Here is a 21,108-nt window from a genome sequence, read left to right on the forward strand (position 1 = left end):
ATAACTCAAGAACTAAATATATGACTGACTCCAAACAAATTTACGATAAGAAGTGCGTACATTTCCTGTGAAAAAATAATTTCACTCATGCTTTGTCTTTTTTACATTTTAATATAAAATAAGAAGTGGGCTTTCTTGTTCTGTGGGCTTGTTAAGGCTTCTTCTCCTTATTTTATGACAAATTCATTCAAATAATACTGTCATTGTACAGTACACCTTAAAAACATTTAAAAATTACACATTTTGATCAGATAAAGTCTAAAATATATCATATAAAGTTCTTTTTCTGACCTAATAGTTGTGTATTGACTTTTTTTTCTCTTTGTTTCAAAGATAAGAAAAAGGAATGTAGAGGGTGTTGTTTTTTGTGAAGATAATTTATTGTCTTAAAAATTCTTTTAAAAATCCCAACATACTACCAGCTTCACAATCCTCCTGTATTCATGTCTAATTAATACAATAAACAGCTACAGGCAATTTCAAATTTTTCAGTGCTACAAAACGTCATCATGTGCTAAATATTAAAATATAGCTTAGAAAATAGAAAGTTGTAGTGTAAAAGACATAAAAAACAAATTGGAAAATTCAAAAAGTATGAATCAAGTCTAATAAGTTAACAAAATATTTCGAGAACTACTCCTTGCATGTGCATTTTTGAGAGTGATGCATAGAATAAATGATTCATGGCTTACACATTTCAGAATAGAAAAGTTTCAGCCACATCTGTGTCTTTGCACCATTTTAGTTTGTCCATGTTCAGGCAAAGCTTTTCCAGGTACCTCTGGAGCTCCAGGAGGTACAGATAGTTGGAGGTAACGGGGAAGGCTGCTTCTTCTTTGTGCACTGGGGTCTCGGGGTTGGGCAGGGGGCATCCCTGCGAGGTGGCCAGTCCCTCCAGCATGCTCAGGAGAGTTTCCAAGTCCACTTGGACCTGCTGTAGGTGCTGGGCTGGAGGCACTCGCAATCTCAACTGCAGGTAGCTCAAGTGAGCGAAAATAGAAGTGAGACCATCAATGGGTGTGTCAATGTCAGGGCCAAAATCAATCTCTGGAGACATCTGGAAGTGCTGTGGAGACAGATTTAGAGATTTAGAGATTTATAAATAAGCTTCCCATAGTTTACTTATTAAATTGAATTTTCTGTACAATGACAATACAGAGCTTGACTTGAATTTCCCACTGTGCAAGATAGTTTCTTTGTCCACAAAAGACAAAGTCAAAGTTAGTTTGTGTCCCAAAATGAAATAATAACATCAAGATGAATTGAATGCCAAAAATAAAGAAATGATTTTCTACTCATTGAATTACTAAATAGTGCATTCAAAAATAATCTTAAACAGCTCAAATTTGTATTTTAAAAAATATACTGATGAAACTATGAATTTACATTGCTACATCGAATATTAATCATAAAATATTATTATTATTATGTTTTTAAATGGCTGATAATTAAAACTCAAAATTAAAACAAGCTTTACTCCTGTTCCAATTATAGTTCACCCAAAAATGACACGACTATCATCATTTACTCATTATTCCAAACCTGTATGACTTTCTTTCTACTGTGGAACACAAGAGAAATTTGTCTCGGGAAACTGCAATGGGGGGAAAAGTAGTTTGGAGCCCATCATGCTGAAAAATCTTCTTATGTGTTCCACAGAAAAAAGAAAGTATACATACAGGTTTGGAGTGAGTTGAAGGCGATTAAATCACTGCAGAACATTTACCTCATCCTTGATTTTTTTAATTCGGCTGATGGTAGTTCGGGCCATGATTCGTATCCTGTCCTCGGTAGCTGTGGGTCGGCTGATGCTAACAGCCACCAGGGCTGCCATTGAGAGGGAAAAGATCAGGGAAGAGTACATCTTTCTGCAAAAGATGAAAATGTGTCATGTTTAATTGTATGCAGTATTAAAGTATCCAAAACTTCTGTTTACATATACAAAAACAAACAAACAAACAAAAACTTAAATACAGTTGTCCAGTTAAGTACAGTACAACAATGAATTAAATTGTAACAAGAATTAATATTTTAACCAGTCTCATATGACATAAAGGTCATATTGGGATGTTTTATGTCCATGTGGACAAGAGCGTCTATGTGAATGAGTGAGTGCTTACCTCTGGTGTGTTGATGTGCATATTGAGAAACTCAAGCAGGAATCTCCCTTTTATAGCCATGGATGATTGACTCATTGCCCCAGTGAATCACCCTGCACCGGTCTGCTCTGGTTTGCCCTTGTCGTCCACCGTAGTCGTGAAGCCTGTAGAAGACCCCATCCACAAGTTCTGATCTGAGACATCATACCCAGGGGTTCCAGGTAAAGACACTTCCAGTAAAGTTGTGGTTAATACATCTTGATAAATGACAATTGGGCTCCATGTTTTTGTGTATTAGAGGATTTTCCCCCCTCTGTAATGGCTTGTATGTGTTTACACATAGACCTTTATAGTGTGTCATCTTTGTTTTTCATACTAACATCCTTTTCCCTCCCAAATGTTTGGTTTCAGTTTATGTTTCAAGTGTTGTTCACTGAAACATCAGTTTTCACCCAAATATTTGTCTCTGTAAGTTGAATATATAGGCAGTAAACAGAATGATCTAACATTTAAAACTTCAGTAGTACTAATCAAGTTATTTATTGAAAAGCACATTCAAATGAATGAGTTATTCAGGGTTAATTTGTAAAACGATTGCATGGAAAGAATATATTTGATATTAAAGTCTTTCTAGGGAACTGTCCTATATCTCGTGTTTTAGAAAATGGTAGAAAACATCTTAGTAAACAGTCAGCAAATGTTGTATTGTTTTCTGTATTCACTCCCATGTTCCCATTTATTTATAACTGACTCTAAGTAGGCTAAAGATTGTTTTCTTTGGAAGGTTCTACATTTATACAAGGAGAAAAAGAACTAAAAGGAAAAATTACAACATTTAACTGCAATTTTAACTTAATATTTACTGCTTATGAAATATTGAAGGACTTTTGAGCATAGTGTAAGTCACTAAATTATTTATTGTAGATAAAATGATGCACAGTAATGACCACAAATATTAGAAGCTGAAAAGAAAAAATGGTATTTAGAGTGTTGTTACATGCAGTACTGTACTTCAAATTAATCTGCAGTGCTTGAAGAAAAACTAGGCCTTGTGACTTCCTTGTGTTGTAACCTTGGACAATAAGAAAGCCTGTATCCAAAGGCTTAGGCAGCTTACTTGTTGCCTTCCTGGCCTGTCAGTTAATGACTTTGCAGGCAGCATTTGCACAAGTAGCTCATGAAACTGATTTCGGACAGGATTCTAGAACTAAATAGAGAGAGCTTTGGTCATGACTAAGCTAATATTTAATTCATTTAGTTGTTCAAAAATATGCATTTTTCTCATCAACTACAACTTTCAGATGCCATTTTATTGATTTTTATTTTAAATGTCACAGAATCGAACACACAGGATAGTGGACATCTATGCTGCCTTCAAAAATCGATCATATAAAAGTATCTCAGTTGAAAGGATGTGACATAATCACAAGATTTGGACATACGTTGTTTACTTCCTACAGAACACTTGTCTGTAGACATGATGTTGATCAAAATGTGCTGTTTGTGACTCTGTATCATTTCATACATACTTCATGACTTAGTCATGTTTCCAAATTTATTACTCAGTGAGTGTTTTTGTATTGCTACATTTGAATTATGAGTTCCGAAGGTCTCATGGCCATTAGAGATTTTTTTTTTTTTTTTTTTTTGATGCAAAAATATTAACTAGACAAAGATCTTCTGGGTGGAAGGATCTTTATGAATTCTCTGGAAACTGACTGGAATGGTGTTACATTCCTTTAATGCCCTGAACTGTGTGTTCATGATCATCCGTTTTTCCCGTCTTTCGTCTGTGTCTGAATACTTTTACGTGTGTTTGAATGAGTGTATGCGTGTGTGTCTGTGATGTAATTCCCAAAGGCTTTCAGTGTAAGTTCCTGGAAATTACAGGCTTTGGCTTTCATTGGCTTCACATTGCTTTAGCTGAATGTTAGTTGAAAGTTGTTTTACTTTTCTAAAGATGAGCAAAGACTTGACGGTGAATATTTACAGCTGAATACAATACTGTCTAGTTGCAATCTGATCTTTTTTTAATCTAAAGGTAGTGTATGTGCTAATAGTCACAGATGTCTTTCAATTCTGCTCAACACAATTTCAGTAAAGAGTGTATTGTCTTACACATACCCAGTAGTTTTTATGTAATAGTATTTAAAATAGTACAGTGCTTCCCACAGGTTTGAAATATACTTGCGGTGGTAGCCGGGTGGAAAATCCTCCTATTACCCATGGCACAAAAATGGTCTACTACATGTGACAAATAACAAATAATGTATGATATTTAACAATATTTTTAATTTTAATTACATAGGCTACTATTACATTTAATTACATATTAATATTATGCATTATTATGCAGTGTAAATTACATCAAAATGCAAAATTACAGCATTTAAATGATAGAATTCTCCTTGCTTTGTCATATAGTGTCTCTCTAAGTGAATGGGACAGATTTTACTGATACTAGTCTTAGTCTTTTCTTCCTGTGGGGGAGCATCCCAGCCAGATACTACAATAGTTTACTATGAATTAATGGAAATTAATTTAAATACAATTTATTGTGTAACCAAAATACCAATAATGCCCAGAAGAAAAAAATCTTAGCATTTGACTTTTAATTATAAACAAGCCCGAAATACACAGGGACTCTTATTTTGAAATGTCTATACTATTGCGGGCAGATTCTTCAGATGATAAAATATGCATTCCTTCAACTGTCTCTAAAACATATTATATAAAGGCCATAGACATTGTCATAACTCATCAACTCAAGTTTATTAGTAATCGCTTGCCATAAATCATAAATGTGCGCTATTCACTGATGGAGAATCAATTTGTGAAATATCGACCACGTCTCTGCAGCGCACGTGGGAATGTCAGCAGGAGTAAACAGTTCTCGCTCACACAGAACGGGCTGGTATGAAACATGTAGGGCGAGGGGAGATTTTCCACTCGTTATTCGGTTGTGGATGGTTTCATTATCTCGGGCAGATAAAAAAGTATAAGAGGACAAAAATAATAAAAGCTCAAATATGTCTCCAAATATACTTGGGCAGCCTTTAATATACCTGGGCGGCCCGCCCAAGTAAAGTCTATGTGTTGGAAGCACTGTAGTATATTCGGTTGTTAATGTAAAGGTAGAAAGTTTAACAGCTTGCTTGTATGTTAATTTAAAGGTGCCCTAGAATTGAAAATTGAATTTACCTTGGCATAGTTGAATAACAAGAGTTCAGTACATGGAAATGACATGCAGTGAGTCTCAAACACCATTGTTTCCTCCTTCTTATATAAATCTCCTTTGTTTAAAAGACCTCCGAAGAACAGGCGAATCTCAACATAACAACGACTGTTACGTAACAGTCGGGATCATTAATATGTACGCCCCCAATATTTGCATATGCCAGCTCATGTTCAAGGCATTAGACAGGGGCAGCCAGTATTAATGTCTGGAGCAGCACAGCTGAATCATCAGACGTTGTGCAGGTAAGCAAGCAAGAACAATAGTGAAAAATGGCAGATGGAGCAATAATAACTGACATGATCCATGATATTTTTAGTGATATTTGTAAATTGTCTTTCTAAATGTTTCCTTAGCATGTTGCTAATGTACTGTTAAATGTGGTTAAAGTTACCATCGTTTCTTACTGTATTCACGGAGACAAGACTGTCATTATTTTCATTTTTTAAACACTTGCAGTCTGTATAATTCATAAACAACTTCATTCTTTATAAATCTCTCCAACAGTGTGTAATGTTAGCTTTAGCCACGGAGCACCATCAAACTCATTCAGAATCAAATGTAAACATTCAAATAAATACCATACTTACGCGATTAGACATGTTGCATGACGAACGCTTTGTAAAGATACATTTTGAGGGTTATATTAGCTGTGTGAACTTTGTTTATGCTGTTTAAGGCAGTCGCGAGCTCGGGGGAGGGGAGCACGAGAATTTAAAGGGGCCGCGTGCTGAATCTGCGCATATTTAATGATGCCCCAAAATAGGCATTTGAAAAAATTAATAAAAAAAAATCTATGGGGTATTTTGAGCTGAAACTTCACAGACACATTCAGGGGACACCTTAGACTTATAGTACATCTTTTGAAAACGGCACCTTTAATGCTGCTTTAGTGTTCTGACAGAAGCAGACCTGAAGTAAACTTGCTTACATTATTTAGTTACCCAAAGGAACTACTGTTCCCTTTCGAAAGGGAACTCACACTGTGTCCTGAGACACTTTGGAGAATGCCTCTGCGTGACTGGTACCTGAATCAACTGTAAAATCACGGCAATCCTATTGGCTGGCGACAGCCTATGACGTCATACTAGTGCAACCAGAAGGTATATAAGGGGTGCCTAGAGAACATGTCATCCTCTTTTCGTCTTCAGGGACTGTTTTATTTGATGCAATATCTATGTAAAATGGCCTGTTAAAACAAAGTTTCAAGCTGTGTGCATAAATATTTGACACTGGATACCACACGACTTTTGCGTTTTTTGATAGACGCTCAGTTCCTGAGGGAACTGCTGGCGTGCAGTAGGGGTGCAACAGTTGAAATTATTCGGTTTTTATCATGCTTTTAGGGTCACCATTTTGGTATGGTTTGGTATGTCTGTGTTTAGGGAAAAATGGACAACTGTCAAATAAAAATAAAGAAAATAAGAACAAATAATCAAACTACAAGCAAAAGCACAAATAAATACAGTAGAGCAAAGATACAAATAAAACAAACAGTGCTTTTCAGGTATCTAACAGTAGTTTTCAGGTACAGAAATTGAATAAAGTAGCTAATCAAATTTAAAACAACATTGCATATAATATTTACTGTATAAATTATATAAATATTAATCATAATTAATTATTAATTAAGTTACAAAAGCTATTCAGTCAAGAGCAATGAGTGATTTCCTTGTTTTTTGTTGTTTGATTAACATTAAAAACACATACAGAATGCATGGATCAGATTCAGTACACTAATATGAAACTAGGGCTGGGCGATATATCGCATGCGATTCTCACGCGCATTTCGTCAGTAAAGCCGGTTCCCTGATTACCGCTAAATCGCCATCACCTGCTTTCAAATGGAGCGCCTTTTAATAGACAGAGCCGTAGTTCACGGACAAGCCACGCAAAATCGTGTTCAGTATCGAAGATGAATCGACTTCGATAATGAACCCGATTTTGCGTGGATTATATCGCCCAGCCCTATATGAAACACATGCGTTCTTTCTCAAGTGTTTAAGTTCACTTAAGACATAACCTACTATGTTTGCTAGGATACTCACCAAGACAGGCATGTTGTGTGATTTTCTTCTGTTCAAGCGCAAGACTTGAAAGAGAACTCAATATTTGTGTGCTGTACATGCGCTTCCACGTGCGTGCTTCAGATGAGTGCACAAATCTTCTCACAGTGCGCGTGTGAGTTATTTTTTGCGTCTTGTGCTCGCATGTTAAAATTGGCAAGGGATAAATAAGTTTAGTTAGTGCTGTTCATGTCTAACCTGCGCTTGTGCGCTATCAACACCCCGGTGATGACAGCATAAATGACTGCTCGCATAGAGCATACGGCACTCTCATTGAACAAAATTTAGGGGAAGCCAGAATGCGTTTTCATCGACAGAAACATACATTAGCTCTGTCTGTTTTATTTATTTTCAAAAAAAACATATTATAGATGCGTATGCGTTGTCAGATATGAGATGACCCGAGGTGCAAGTGCGTGCCGAACTGTGTGTGGAGAACGGTACGGTTTGATTTTTTACAGAGAACCGCTTCACCCCTAGCGTGCACTGTGAGCATTTCCTGCTGAGGAAGCTCCACTCTCGTTTGTCTCACTTCACGAGGGAAGAGGGACAGACTTCTGTGTCCGGTGGCTCGGTTCTTGCTCACGCTGAGGTGGAGAGGAGACTGAAGTCATAGGGCTCACAGAGGGAGCTCACTGAAGAGTTTGAGAGACACGTTAATCTCTTGCTTCAGTGGCTGACAAGAGTGTTTTGCTGAGTGAGGATGTGTTGTCTCTTGCATCCTCAGGATCATCATGCAGAAGAGCAAGAGATGGCTATTGAGGGGAAAAAAGGCAAGACATCCGAGCCCTCGCAGCCACTCTGCCCCGCGTATGATGAGTTGTTGAGTGTTATGGAGTGTGCGTCACATGGCGGTCAGCTGTCATGAGTGTGTTAGTGCAGAGACCGCTCGTCTAAGATTGGAAACACGAACCGTTTCTTTCCAGCCATACCCCCCCAGCTTCTGTTCGCTCTTGAGACGTTTGCAAACGATCTCGCTGTTAACAAAAGCTTTGAAAGGCATTTAAAGAGTCATTATTTTACTTTTTATTTTTCACAGAGCTCCAGGTGGACAGTTCTTCTGTAGTAAGTGAGTCAGCCTTCTCTTGCTTAGAGAGTTGTTAGGCCGAAATCTCCGCTTCACTGAGCTCCAGGAAGGTCATGAATGAGTGTTGTTGGGCTTCCTCTCGTTTAGAGAGTGAAAAGCACTATGCTGGAGCTTCCGCTCTCTAGAGCTTTGGTTAGTAGCATTATCTAGCTTGTGGCCTTTTAGAGCAGGCTCTCCTGTGGAAGCTCCTTGATTGTATCCATCCTTGGCCTCTTCCATGGAACTTCATCCTGTTGAAGCCTCCACTCCTCCAGAGCTTAGCTCAGACAGCAACCTGTCTTGAAGCGAGAGTCATTATTTGTTAAGGATTCCACCCTTGAGCTTTGTCTTGGGTCAAGCTGATATTATCTCCCCTTGTTCAGGGTCCTCTAAGAGTGCTTCACTCCCAGAGCTCTGCGCCCTTTGTGTTCAACGCCAATGATGCTCAGGTCGAGCCAACTACTCCCTCCTATTCAGGATGGTATTGAGTAGGCTTACTTAGAGCTCAAGCATTAGCCTTGAGCCCATGCCCGTGGTATTCTGGAGTAGTAGGCCCTATATGGAAGCCTCCTTGACAGTTTGGTTGCATGTGTTCTGTACTCCCCTTGTTTAAAGGATAGAAAGTGATATGCTGAGTACATCACTTGTGTAGCAATGTGAATGAGTACACACCCCAGATGGCTATCTCTGTTAGACTCATTTCCAAGTAGTTGGCCCTCCTCGGGCCGCATCCTCTGGATTGCACTACATTCCTAGTACTTCTAGCTAGTTTGAGTGTCCTGGTTCCCCAGAGTGCACAGATTGAGTTCACATTGCAGGCTCCACAGGAGCCTCCCTGATTCTAGCCCCAGAGCTTGGTTGATACTCTACTTGGTCAAATCTAGGTAGCACCCCCTTGTGTTAGAGGGTCATTCTGTAGAGTACTTTGCTTCCTGAGTCTGGTCAGAAGGTCGAAGGAGTCATGTGAGACCTCCCAGGTAGATGAGCTTGTTAGAGCTGTAGGTACTCCCTCGTTTGAGAGGATCGTCCTATAGAGAGCCTCAATCCCTGAGTTTGGTCTGAAAGGTCTAGAGATTCTTGTGAACCCCCTCAGTAGATCCGCTCTTGACAGAATGGGAGGACTCCTCACATTAGGGCCCTATGTAGAGTACCCAGCCTCCATAGAGCTTTGAAAAAGAAGCGCTCTGTAGGTCCAGGGTCGAGCAGAGTAACTCATTTGTAAGGGTTTGGAAAGCACTATGTTGAGTCCTGCTCCCCAGGATGCCCATCTCTTTGTCCGGTGTGAGCTGGTTACTGCCTCTTCTGCAGTCCCTCTTATCTGGTTGCCTCTCATGAGGTAAGTGTGATAAGAGACTATGTTTAGGAAACAGACAGGTTGTTGGCTAGACTAGGTCACAAGTCAGAGCAGGTTAGCCTCCCAGGTGGCTCTGGGGGTTGACTCTATGTCCACCTAAAAGTGACTGGCCAAGGCTCCTTTCAGCCCCTTGCCATATTTCCTTAAAGGAACCCCTTCCCAGTGAAGATGCTGGTTCCAAGCCCTTGAGCGGCCTTTGACAAGTCCTTCCGTTACTTTACGAAGGCACTTTTTCATTGAAGTATGTAGCTCGGGTAGTGGCCGTAGGGAATGCTGTCACTAACAGCCTAGTGTGTGACCAGAAAAAGGGGGAGTGGTTCTGGCGTTTCAGTTGGAACTGCCATTATTGTGCTTAGTCACAGCCATTTTTCAGCATGCACTTCCCGTCAGCATGGCAGCATGGGTATTTCATTCCCCAAAGTGTCTCAGGATGCAGTGTCTCGTTCCCCGAGACGTTTTCTTCCCTCAATTGACATGTTTCCTTATTTTTCACTTTTTAAAAATATTTAATTTTTCATTTTTTTTTTTAATTAAGAAGTTCAAGTGAGTTCACAATACTTTATTAATATTTAGGGCCCAAGCGAAAATTCGCGCAGGGCCCTCTTGTTCTTCTAAGGATTATTATTAGGGCCCAAGCGAAAATTCGCGCAGGGCCCTCTTGTTCTTCTAAGGATTATTATTATTTTTTTTTTTTTTTTTTTTTTTTTTTTTTTCCGTCTTCCGGGGCTTTTTGGGGGCCTTAACATGCTCAAAAACTCTTGAAAATTGGCACACACATTGGAATCCGCGGCCATTAGGACGCCGGAGAGGCTGGTACCCGGGCGTGGCAGGGGGGCTCGACAGCGCCCCCTTGAAAAAAGTCTGAAAATTTGGTCCATATATTAAACACGCTTGCACGTATTAGTATGAAACTCAGTACACATATAGACCTCATCGGGCCGAACAACTTTCGTGCTCTAAGTTAAACACCACGCCAACAGGAAGTCAGCTATTAAGGGTTGTTTGAAAAACGCATGCTCTGGAATTTGATATACTCCTCCTAGACGATTAATCCGATCGCCACCAAACTCGGTCAGCATGAAGTCAAGACACTGATGATTAAAAATTGCCAGGGGATTTTTGATATCTCGAACGGTTTGGCCGTGGCGAGGCAACGAATTTATGGCGAGAAAAAGGAAACAGGAAATGTGTTATAACGTCTGCATACATATATTGATCTTTATGAAACTTCACGAGTGTGTTCGTTATAGGAGTCTGATCACATGGATGTGACTATTGTGAGTCAAAGTTATAGCGCCACCAACTGGCAGCAGGAAGTGTATCACTTTTTGAAATGTTTTGAGATCACCCTCTTATTTTTACCTGATTTGCTTCAAACTTCATCAGTGTAATGTCAATACACAGCAGATGTAGACCTATGACAGGATTTTTGATATTTGAAATATTGTTGCCATGGCAACAGGTCAAACTGTAATAATATTCTTGAGTGTTTTTGAGGCTCTTAACATGCTTCAAATTGCATGAAACTCGACACACACATCAATATTGTCAACCAGTAGACATGGACAAAGCCATAGAAATGGGCGTGGTGGAGGGGCTCAGTAGCGCCACCTTTTGACAAAAGTGGGGGGGTTAGTTTTTCCTACAATCACCAAACTCGGTACACATATTGTTCTCATCAAGCCGGACAATTTTCTAATTTACATTCATTAGCTCCGACCAACAGGAAGTCAGCTATTTTGGTTTGAATGTTAATTTTTTGAAAAAACAGGCTATGAATTTTATACTACTGCTCCTACAGGGTTTATCCAATTTACACCAAACTTTTTTTAACTTGTTGCTAACACATTGAAGTTGTTTAATTGCAAACGGATTTTGGATATCTCAAACGGTTTGGCCGTGGCGAGGCAACGAATTTATGGCAAGAAAAGGGAAACAAAGTGTTATAACTTCTGCATACATTAATTGATTTTGATGAAACTTCGGCTTAGTCTTCGTTGTACAAGGCTGATCACATGGATGTGACTATTGTGATTCAAAGTAATAGCGCCACCAACTGGAAGCAGAAAATGTGTCACTTTCAGCATACATTGAGATCACCCTCTTATTTTTACCTGATTTGCTTCAAAATTCATCAGAATAATGTTAAAACTTGGCACATGTAATCCTTTGAAAATGGGCAGGGAGGAGGGGCTCTATAGTGGCACCTTGTAGTGCAGTAAATGTGGAGTGAATTTGACATAGTCCTTTGATGTTTAACCGTTTTAAGTGCCTATTGCCCGCTGTGCACAGTTGCCCTGAAGCCACCGGGGTGGCGGTGCCACCGGGCTTGGGCCCGCCATCGCTGCTCGCAGCTATATTTATTTTTTTTTTTTTTTTTTTTTTTTTTTTTTTTTCCGTCTTCCGGGGCTTTTTGGGGGCCTTAACATGCTCAAAAACTCTTGAAAATTGGCACACACATTGGAATCCGCGGCCATTAGGACGCCGGAGAGGCTGGTACCCGGGCGTGGCAGGGGGCTCGACAGCGCCCCCTTGAAAAAAGTCTGAAAATTTGGTCCATATATTAAACACGCTTGCACGTATTAGTATGAAACTCAGTACACATATAGACCTCATCGGGCCGAACAACTTTCGTGCTCTAAGTTAAACACCACGCCAACAGGAAGTCAGCTATTAAGGGTTGTTTGAAAAACGCATGCTCTGGAATTTGATATACTCCTCCTAGACGATTAATCCGATCGCCACCAAACTCGGTCAGCATGAAGTCAAGACACTGATGATTAAAAATTGCCAGGGGATTTTTGATATCTCGAACGGTTTGGCCGTGGCGAGGCAACGAATTTATGGCGAGAAAAAGGAAACAGGAAATGTGTTATAACGTCTGCATACATATATTGATCTTTATGAAACTTCACGAGTGTGTTCGTTATAGGAGTCTGATCACATGGATGTGACTATTGTGAGTCAAAGTTATAGCGCCACCAACTGGCAGCAGGAAGTGTATCACTTTTTGAAATGTTTTGAGATCACCCTCTTATTTTTACCTGATTTGCTTCAAACTTCATCAGTGTAATGTCAATACACAGCAGATGTAGACCTATGACAGGATTTTTGATATTTGAAATATTGTTGCCATGGCAACAGGTCAAACTGTAATAATATTCTTGAGTGTTTTTGAGGCTCTTAACATGCTTCAAATTGCATGAAACTCGACACACACATCAATATTGTCAACCAGTAGACATGGACAAAGCCATAGAAATGGGCGTGGTGGAGGGGCTCAGTAGCGCCACCTTTTGACAAAAGTGGGGGGGTTAGTTTTTCCTACAATCACCAAACTCGGTACACATATTGTTCTCATCAAGCCGGACAATTTTCTAATTTACATTCATTAGCTCCGACCAACAGGAAGTCAGCTATTTTGGTTTGAATGTTAATTTTTTGAAAAAACAGGCTATGAATTTTATACTACTGCTCCTACAGGGTTTATCCAATTTACACCAAACTTTTTTTAACTTGTTGCTAACACATTGAAGTTGTTTAATTGCAAACGGATTTTGGATATCTCAAACGGTTTGGCCGTGGCGAGGCAACGAATTTATGGCAAGAAAAGGGAAACAAAGTGTTATAACTTCTGCATACATTAATTGATTTTGATGAAACTTCGGCTTAGTCTTCGTTGTACAAGGCTGATCACATGGATGTGACTATTGTGATTCAAAGTAATAGCGCCACCAACTGGAAGCAGAAAATGTGTCACTTTCAGCATACATTGAGATCACCCTCTTATTTTTACCTGATTTGCTTCAAAATTCATCAGAATAATGTTAAAACTTGGCACATGTAATCCTTTGAAAATGGGCAGGGAGGAGGGGCTCTATAGTGGCACCTTGTAGTGCAGTAAATGTGGAGTGAATTTGACATAGTCCTTTGATGTTTAACCGTTTTAAGTGCCTATTGCCCGCTGTGCACAGTTGCCCTGAAGCCACCGGGGTGGCGGTGCCACCGGGCTTGGGCCCGCCATCGCTGCTCGCAGCTATATTTAGGGCCCAAGCGAAAATTCGCGCAGGGCCCTCTTGTTCTTCTAAGGATTATTATTATTTTTTTTTTTTTTTTTTTTTTTTTTTTTTTTCCGTCTTCCGGGGCTTTTTGGGGGCCTTAACATGCTCAAAAACTCTTGAAAATTGGCACACACATTGGAATCCGCGGCCATTAGGACGCCGGAGAGGCTGGTACCCGGGCGTGGCAGGGGGGCTCGACAGCGCCCCTTGAAAAAAGTCTGAAAATTTGGTCCATATATTAAACACGCTTGCACGTATTAGTATGAAACTCAGTACACATATAGACCTCATCGGGCCGAACAACTTTCGTGCTCTAAGTTAAACACCACGCCAACAGGAAGTCAGCTATTAAGGGTTGTTTGAAAAAACGCATGCTCTGGAATTTGATATACTCCTCCTAGACGATTAATCCGATCGCCACCAAACTCGGTCAGCATGAAGTCAAGACACTGATGATTAAAAATTGCCAGGGGATTTTTGATATCTCGAACGGTTTGGCCGTGGCGAGGCAACGAATTTATGGCGAGAAAAAGGAAACAGGAAATGTGTTATAACGTCTGCATACATATATTGATCTTTATGAAACTTCACGAGTGTGTTCGTTATAGGAGTCTGATCACATGGATGTGACTATTGTGAGTCAAAGTTATAGCGCCACCAACTGGCAGCAGGAAGTGTATCACTTTTTGAAATGTTTTGAGATCACCCTCTTATTTTTACCTGATTTGCTTCAAACTTCATCAGTGTAATGTCAATACACAGCAGATGTAGACCTATGACAGGATTTTTGATATTTGAAATATTGTTGCCATGGCAACAGGTCAAACTGTAATAATATTCTTGAGTGTTTTTGAGGCTCTTAACATGCTTCAAATTGCATGAAACTCGACACACACATCAATATTGTCAACCAGTAGACATGGACAAAGCCATAGAAATGGGCGTGGTGGAGGGGCTCAGTAGCGCCACCTTTTGACAAAAGTGGGGGGTTAGTTTTTCCTACAATCACCAAACTCGGTACACATATTGTTCTCATCAAGCCGGACAATTTTCTAATTTACATTCATTAGCTCCGACCAACAGGAAGTCAGCTATTTTGGTTTGAATGTTAATTTTTTGAAAAAACAGGCTATGAATTTTATACTACTGCTCCTACAGGGTTTATCCAATTTACACCAAACTTTTTTTAACTTGTTGCTAACACATTGAAGTTGTTTAATTGCAAACGGATTTTGGATATCTCAAACGGTTTGGCCGTGGCGAGGCAACGAATTTATGGCAAGAAAAGGGAAACAAAGTGTTATAACTTCTGCATACATTAATTGATTTTGATGAAACTTCGGCTTAGTCTTCGTTGTACAAGGCTGATCACATGGATGTGACTATTGTGATTCAAAGTAATAGCGCCACCAACTGGAAGCAGAAAATGTGTCACTTTCAGCATACATTGAGATCACCCTCTTATTTTTACCTGATTTGCTTCAAAATTCATCAGAATAATGTTAAAACTTGGCACATGTAATCCTTTGAAAATGGGCAGGGAGGAGGGGCTCTATAGTGGCACCTTGTAGTGCAGTAAATGTGGAGTGAATTTGACATAGTCCTTTGATGTTTAACCGTTTTAAGTGCCTATTGCCCGCTGTGCACAGTTGCCCTGAAGCCACCGGGGTGGCGGTGCCACCGGGCTTGGGCCCGCCATCGCTGCTCGCAGCTATATTTTTGGTTTGTTTTCCTGGAAAAGTAAGACAGCTTTAATACATACTTCTGTTAAAAGATGGCATATTATAGGTGTACAGAGATGACCTCAGTGCTACCAGACATGGACCAAAAGCCAGTTTTGATTCTATGGGCTCTTAATGTGACTGTAGTCGGGACCCTGTGTGATTCAGACGATTATCTCCCAAAGAAAACAGTGACTTGACAGATTTTTTGCCAAACAAAAGGCTTTGTGTCAGTTCCAGCGCTGTTACCGTAAACCTAATTGGTTTTGTTCATTGCAATATGTATTTATTTTCTATTCAGATAAAATGCTACAGAATTTCATGTCAACTGTTTTGTCTTTTTGGTTTTGATACTGAAGAAATAATTTGATAGGTTAATGCTAATTCATGTTTTAATCACAAACTCATTGGCACACTCACTCAGACTCGCACGTAACCACATGCCACATGCTTTTAGAGTCTGTGTGTGTGATAATGAGGATTTGAGATCCAGCTCTGACCTTTTGTTTTCACTTACTGGTAGTCCATTTGGCCCCTTCATGCTCTCAGACACTGTCAGTTTGATCACACATTAATTCACGCTACATTGAGATCCAGTAATGTGTAAGAGATGGAATCAATGGATGTGATACACTCTTGGATCTGAAATACAGAACGTTGTGTGTGTTTGCACACACATACTGTGTCTGCTACATGGACATACAAATGCTACCGATGAAACATAAAACAAATTAAATAATGTGTCTCATGATCTTAAACATTTTGATTTGTGCACAAATTTTTGTAGTTGGTTTTGTAGACAAATGTGCCTAAATATTAATTTATTTACAAAACTTTATTCTTAAATGGATGAGCTAAAGGAAAAGGATCCAACATTAAGCACCTCGTGATTTTATTTTTTTGAAATGTATTTAATCAAAACTTTTTTTTAGCTGATTTTTTGGTCACTACAAAATTCTCATGCATGCTTTTTTCATTTCAGTTGTTTCATAGTTTATTCTATTATCCTTAAATATGGAAACGTTTATGCACATGTTCAACTCTGACTGACATATGTGCTCTTCCCGTAAACTGACAGTTCATTAAACCTCTGCTTGTTTTTTTGTCTTTTCAATTTTAATGTGACGCATATTCATTTCCTGTCATTTTCCCAAATTTACTGTCTGAGGTTAATCCCAGATATCCAATCTGACGGCAGTTCAGGAAACTGACACAGATTCATAAAGGCCTGAGGATTTTAATCGTCACAGCTTCCTTTGGTCATCATTACTGTGCAAATAAACCGTCAAAGAACATGAGCCAGCAAAAACAGTGGGAAAACCGCAATTTCCTGTATTTAATAGTCTGTTAGATATTCTTTAATGAGGAGAAATTTTAAAGGTATTCACATAAAATCCACTGGTGCATGTTTCCTCCTCCTTGGGTGTTTTCTACAACAGAAATGATCATTATGTCATTGGGGAAAAAATGGTGGAATTGCTCATGAAGATATTAATTTAGGTTTTTCATAAATCATGTGGTCTTGTGGGTCATGTGATATATTTTTTCTTTAGGATTAAGAGTCTGTTTATGGATTTGCTCAGTCAGCTTGGATACAGTTATCATGACTTGCACTTTGTCCAGGATTTCCATCTGTTTATGATTAAGTGGCAGACACCGAAAAATATTTCTGCGTATAATTTCCAGATCAGCACTGATCAGGGATACAGCCTGCTTTTGTCCCAACCAAACTTTGCAAAACCATTCTGCTGGGGGTGGGGGGTGAAGGAGGGTCTTATCTGGAAATCATGTGCTGCATGATGCAAGCAGGATATGTAAAACTCTCCAAATATGGACACCTATGTGTGCATGGGATTCGGCATGAAGGATGCATCCTGTATTTAACAGCAAAGAATAATCAGAGTGAAACTGGTTTTATTAATTCCAAATGCTGGCTCACAGTATGATTACATGTACTGATTTCATCAAGTGTGGTCACCTCCAGCATTTGTAAAATATCACAGCATTGCACTGCTCTAGAGAATCGCCTGAATAGGTCAGCAAATATACAAATTTGCCAAGCTATTTGTTTAGGCAGATTGTCTATTTTTGTGAAGATCAGATCAAATTTTGAAAACAGGAGTTTACACACTTTTTCCTGCAACTGCATCTTTGATGGATACACCAGACTTATTCATGGGTATATTGTACTTTTTTCTGCACATAATAGAACTGAGATTGCAGAGCTATGAAAAGTGCTATAAGAAGTAAATTGTAATCAATTAAATAGAACCTGAAGCAAAGTCAAATCTCTACCAACTCTTAGATCAAACTATATATTTATTTTTAACTTTTTTCTTTGATTATTCAAGCAAAAAAGTTTAGTGTATTTCATCCATTTGGCTCACTTTAAAAACACTTTTTGTTGGGCAAAACCTCACTGTTTGATGAGAAGAGAAATTATTATAACTTAAAGGATAAAAAATGACCAGTAAGCTCTCCCTTAGTCTCAATTATTGCGGTCCGTTTCTGTTGAAATGAAAATGTGAGCGCACTGCTCAATTTGACCTGTAGGAGGTTTCACTGAGTCAGGTTTCAAATACGAGAGAGAAACCAGAAGATCAGGGTAAATACAAATGAGTCAAGAGAGTGGGAGGGAATAGTAGAACAGAGAGAAAGGATATTCCCTCATAAAAAAGAAAATGTAGATTGAATTGTCCAATATGAACTAAATGTTTCTCCATTTTTGTTCATAAGAAGGGCAGGATATAAGACAGTTATGAGTGTCTACCTGCACCCTTTGCATCACATTTATTCATTCAGCAGATGCTTTCATCCCAATCAACTTACAAATAAGCAATACAACAACAAAATGACAGTTTGATCATCGTTTGACCAGAAAACGCAGGTTGTGTGTCCTGTTTTTGTGCTCTAATTGTGGAGATTGGCATCCTGGGCTTGTTGGATTCTGCTAGCTTGTGTTGTTTAAGCACACATAGTCATGGTGATTTATTTCTAACGAGAACCGGTATTATAACAAAACATTTCATTTCAGAATTTTTCTTGTAAATACCTAAAAGTGTACTTGACACTGTGAGGTCCACGCAGCTAGAGAGAGATAAGAATGCAGGAAAGATTCACACAACACCGAAATACACCAAACATCAATGTTTTAAATACAACTTTTGGTTACATTTAAAACAAAATACTATTATTAAAGAATAATTCAATAACTGATTAAGATAAAACCTTTATTAGCAAATTTAAAACTTCTAACAATGTCTACAGTAGTGACTTCCGTTACAACATGGAAACCCAAAAAGTGGTTCCACAACAGTACATCCTATGCTGATGACATCGGCGGAGCACTGGTCCATTTCCCAAGGCTAAATGGTGACACAAATTGTGTGCCATGTTTTTGGATCATAATTCAAAAGGACTAACCCCGTCTCCAATATGAGGGTCACATTGTCTTTAGAAAGGATTATGCGTTTCTATATATATATATATATATATATATATATATATAAAAACAGGAAATACTGTAAAAAGATTACATTCTCTAAATTTTCAATTTGATGTAATGTCAGAAATCTTGTCTTTATGAGTTTACAGGTTTCTCTGACTCCACTCTCCTGCTAATCAGAGATTTGATACATATATTTATTAAATCTTAATTTGGATGAACCTTATTTAAACAGACTGTCAAGCATATGGTCTCCCTTTTTGTAAAAAGCATGATTTCCCAGAGAAGAACGGAGACAACGGAAAGGCCTGCGGACAGTAGAGTCACATGACCAAAGCACTCAGTTGGTGTCCGGTAAATGGGCAGGAAGTTATGGGGATAAATGCTCTTGGCGAAAAAGCACAATAGCAAGATGCCCATGGACCTGGCTGAATACCCAACTGTCATATCTTACGGCTGTCATAGGCACCAAAAGAGAGGCTGGTTGCCATTCATATAAGGTCTTTATGACCCATTTAAGCTTTTTCTTCTCTGCGTTTCTTGTCTTTTCAGTACTTTTCTATATTGTATTATATAATACATTATATGAATGACAGTCATTTTTTAATAGAATATATAGGATGATTTATAAAACAGAATCAAATTGTAAAGGAAGGAGAAAGGTAATGGATTATGTGATTACTGTTTCTCCATCCATAGAACAGAAATGTTAAAATGAACATAGCACTTTTATTAATCTTCTCAAAGGTTTTATAGGCTTTTTTTTTTTAACATAGATGCACAAACAGTAAATTGCAACTGAAAAACTGTGATATACTGTATATATTAATGTACTGTTTCATGTTTAAGAATCTAGTGCAGTATTGATCAATATTGATGAAATGGTCCATTTTATTACACTTTTTGAGAAAAAGGTCCCACTTTATATTAGGTGGCCTTAACTACTATGTACTTACATTTAAATTAATCATTTGATACAATGCACTTATTGTGTACATATATGTTTTTAGATTGTACTTATATAAAAAATAAAATAAAAAATACCTGCATGTAAATACATCTGTAATTACATTTATAACTACACTGTTGACCCATTCCTTACGCCTTAACCCACCCTTAAGCCTACCCATACCACCAAACCACAATATATACAATATGAACACTATAAGTATTTTACTTTTTTTTGATGAAAGTACATAGTACTTAAGGCCACCTTATATAAAGTGGGACCAAAAAAAAAAAAAGGCCTCATTTAATTTTAACTGATTTCTTACATCTTTCAATTACTATACATTAATATAATCTAATTTAGCAGTATCAATTACTCTGACCAACAAGTAAAAGTTAAGATATGGTTGTTTGGTTGCTAAATGCATCACAGTTCATGTTGTGCGTCACATTTGTGGCGAGGGCCGTGCCTTAATTTCTGGTTCTGTTTCAGTTCTCCTTCACCTACTGTGTTTTTAGTTAATTTGAGACAGGATTTTTGTTTATTTTAGATAGGAAGACAAATTATTATATTAAAACGTACAAAATGTGTTGCTGAATCTATGCAAAATACTGTACCATGATGTTTATGGCTGTTTTAGAAATCCTTAAGGTTAATTTGCTATTAAATGTGGATCACCAAACAACAAGAAGAACAACAAAACTATGCTATGCAAAAAAAGGGCAGATTTTTTTTCAGTAGTCTGGGATTTGATGGAAATTTTGAGAGCTTGATATATCTGTTAAGATGATGTGGTCCTCTGCAGATACTTTTTGGGGTAAGGGCTTCCTGGCTACTCGTTCAAGGAACAGCAAGCCCAGACCGCAAAAAGACCTGAAAAGGACAAGACAGGGACCTGGATATCAGCTTCGTATATCTGAACAGAGAAAAGGAGAGAGGGAAAGGGAGGGAGAGAGAATGAAATGTGAATGTCAGCCTTCTTTCATTAAGAAAATATGTCTTAAAAACAACAATGAACACACACACACACACACACACACATTTATCTGTCTATATCAGGATAGGCTACCAATTTGAAACATTAAAGGCTTTAATTGAAACTACTACAATTA

General features: G+C 38.5%; 1 protein-coding gene and 1 long non-coding RNA gene across 7 annotated transcripts in view; one reads left to right on the forward strand and one right to left on the reverse strand.

Annotated features, from left to right (window-relative positions):
• LOC125246256 overlaps nucleotides 1–21,108 on the forward strand; it is a 260,532-nt gene that overhangs the window by 2,659 nt on the left and 236,765 nt on the right. For all 5 annotated transcript variants that reach the window (XR_007179802.1, XR_007179805.1, XR_007179801.1 and 2 more), the window contains exon 2: nucleotides 2,177–2,320. This is a non-coding gene — a long non-coding RNA (uncharacterized LOC125246256). The remainder of the gene's footprint in view (nucleotides 1–2,176; nucleotides 2,321–21,108) is intronic.
• Nucleotides 153–2,257, reverse strand: lepb (leptin b). 2 transcript variants are annotated; one of them, XM_048157187.1, is made up of 3 exons: nucleotides 2,121–2,257; nucleotides 1,727–1,868; nucleotides 360–1,066 (listed from the first exon to the last, which is right to left on the reverse strand). In XM_048157187.1, exons 2-3 carry the CDS (start codon nucleotides 1,862–1,864, stop codon nucleotides 698–700), a joined length of 507 nt encoding a protein of 168 aa, XP_048013144.1. In that variant the 5' UTR covers nucleotides 1,865–1,868; nucleotides 2,121–2,257; the 3' UTR covers nucleotides 360–697. The 2 variants fall into 2 exon arrangements, with proteins under 2 accessions (XP_048013145.1, XP_048013144.1); XM_048157188.1 differs by lacking the exon at nucleotides 2,121–2,257 and having other exon boundaries at nucleotides 153–1,066; nucleotides 1,727–2,112.

Source organism: Megalobrama amblycephala, linkage group LG14 (genome assembly GCF_018812025.1).
Source record: "Megalobrama amblycephala isolate DHTTF-2021 linkage group LG14, ASM1881202v1, whole genome shotgun sequence".
Classification (NCBI taxonomy): domain Eukaryota; kingdom Metazoa; phylum Chordata; class Actinopteri; order Cypriniformes; family Xenocyprididae; genus Megalobrama; species Megalobrama amblycephala.

Coding starts and splice junctions, on each gene's coding strand:
- lepb (XM_048157188.1), bottom strand. CDS start 1,864: ATGTACTCTTCCCTGATCTTTTCCCTCTCAATGGCAGCCCTGGTGGCT. Junction 1,067..1,726: donor TTAAAAAAATCAAGGATGAG/GTAAATGTTCTG, acceptor CTGTCTCCACAG/CACTTCCAGATGTCTCCAGA.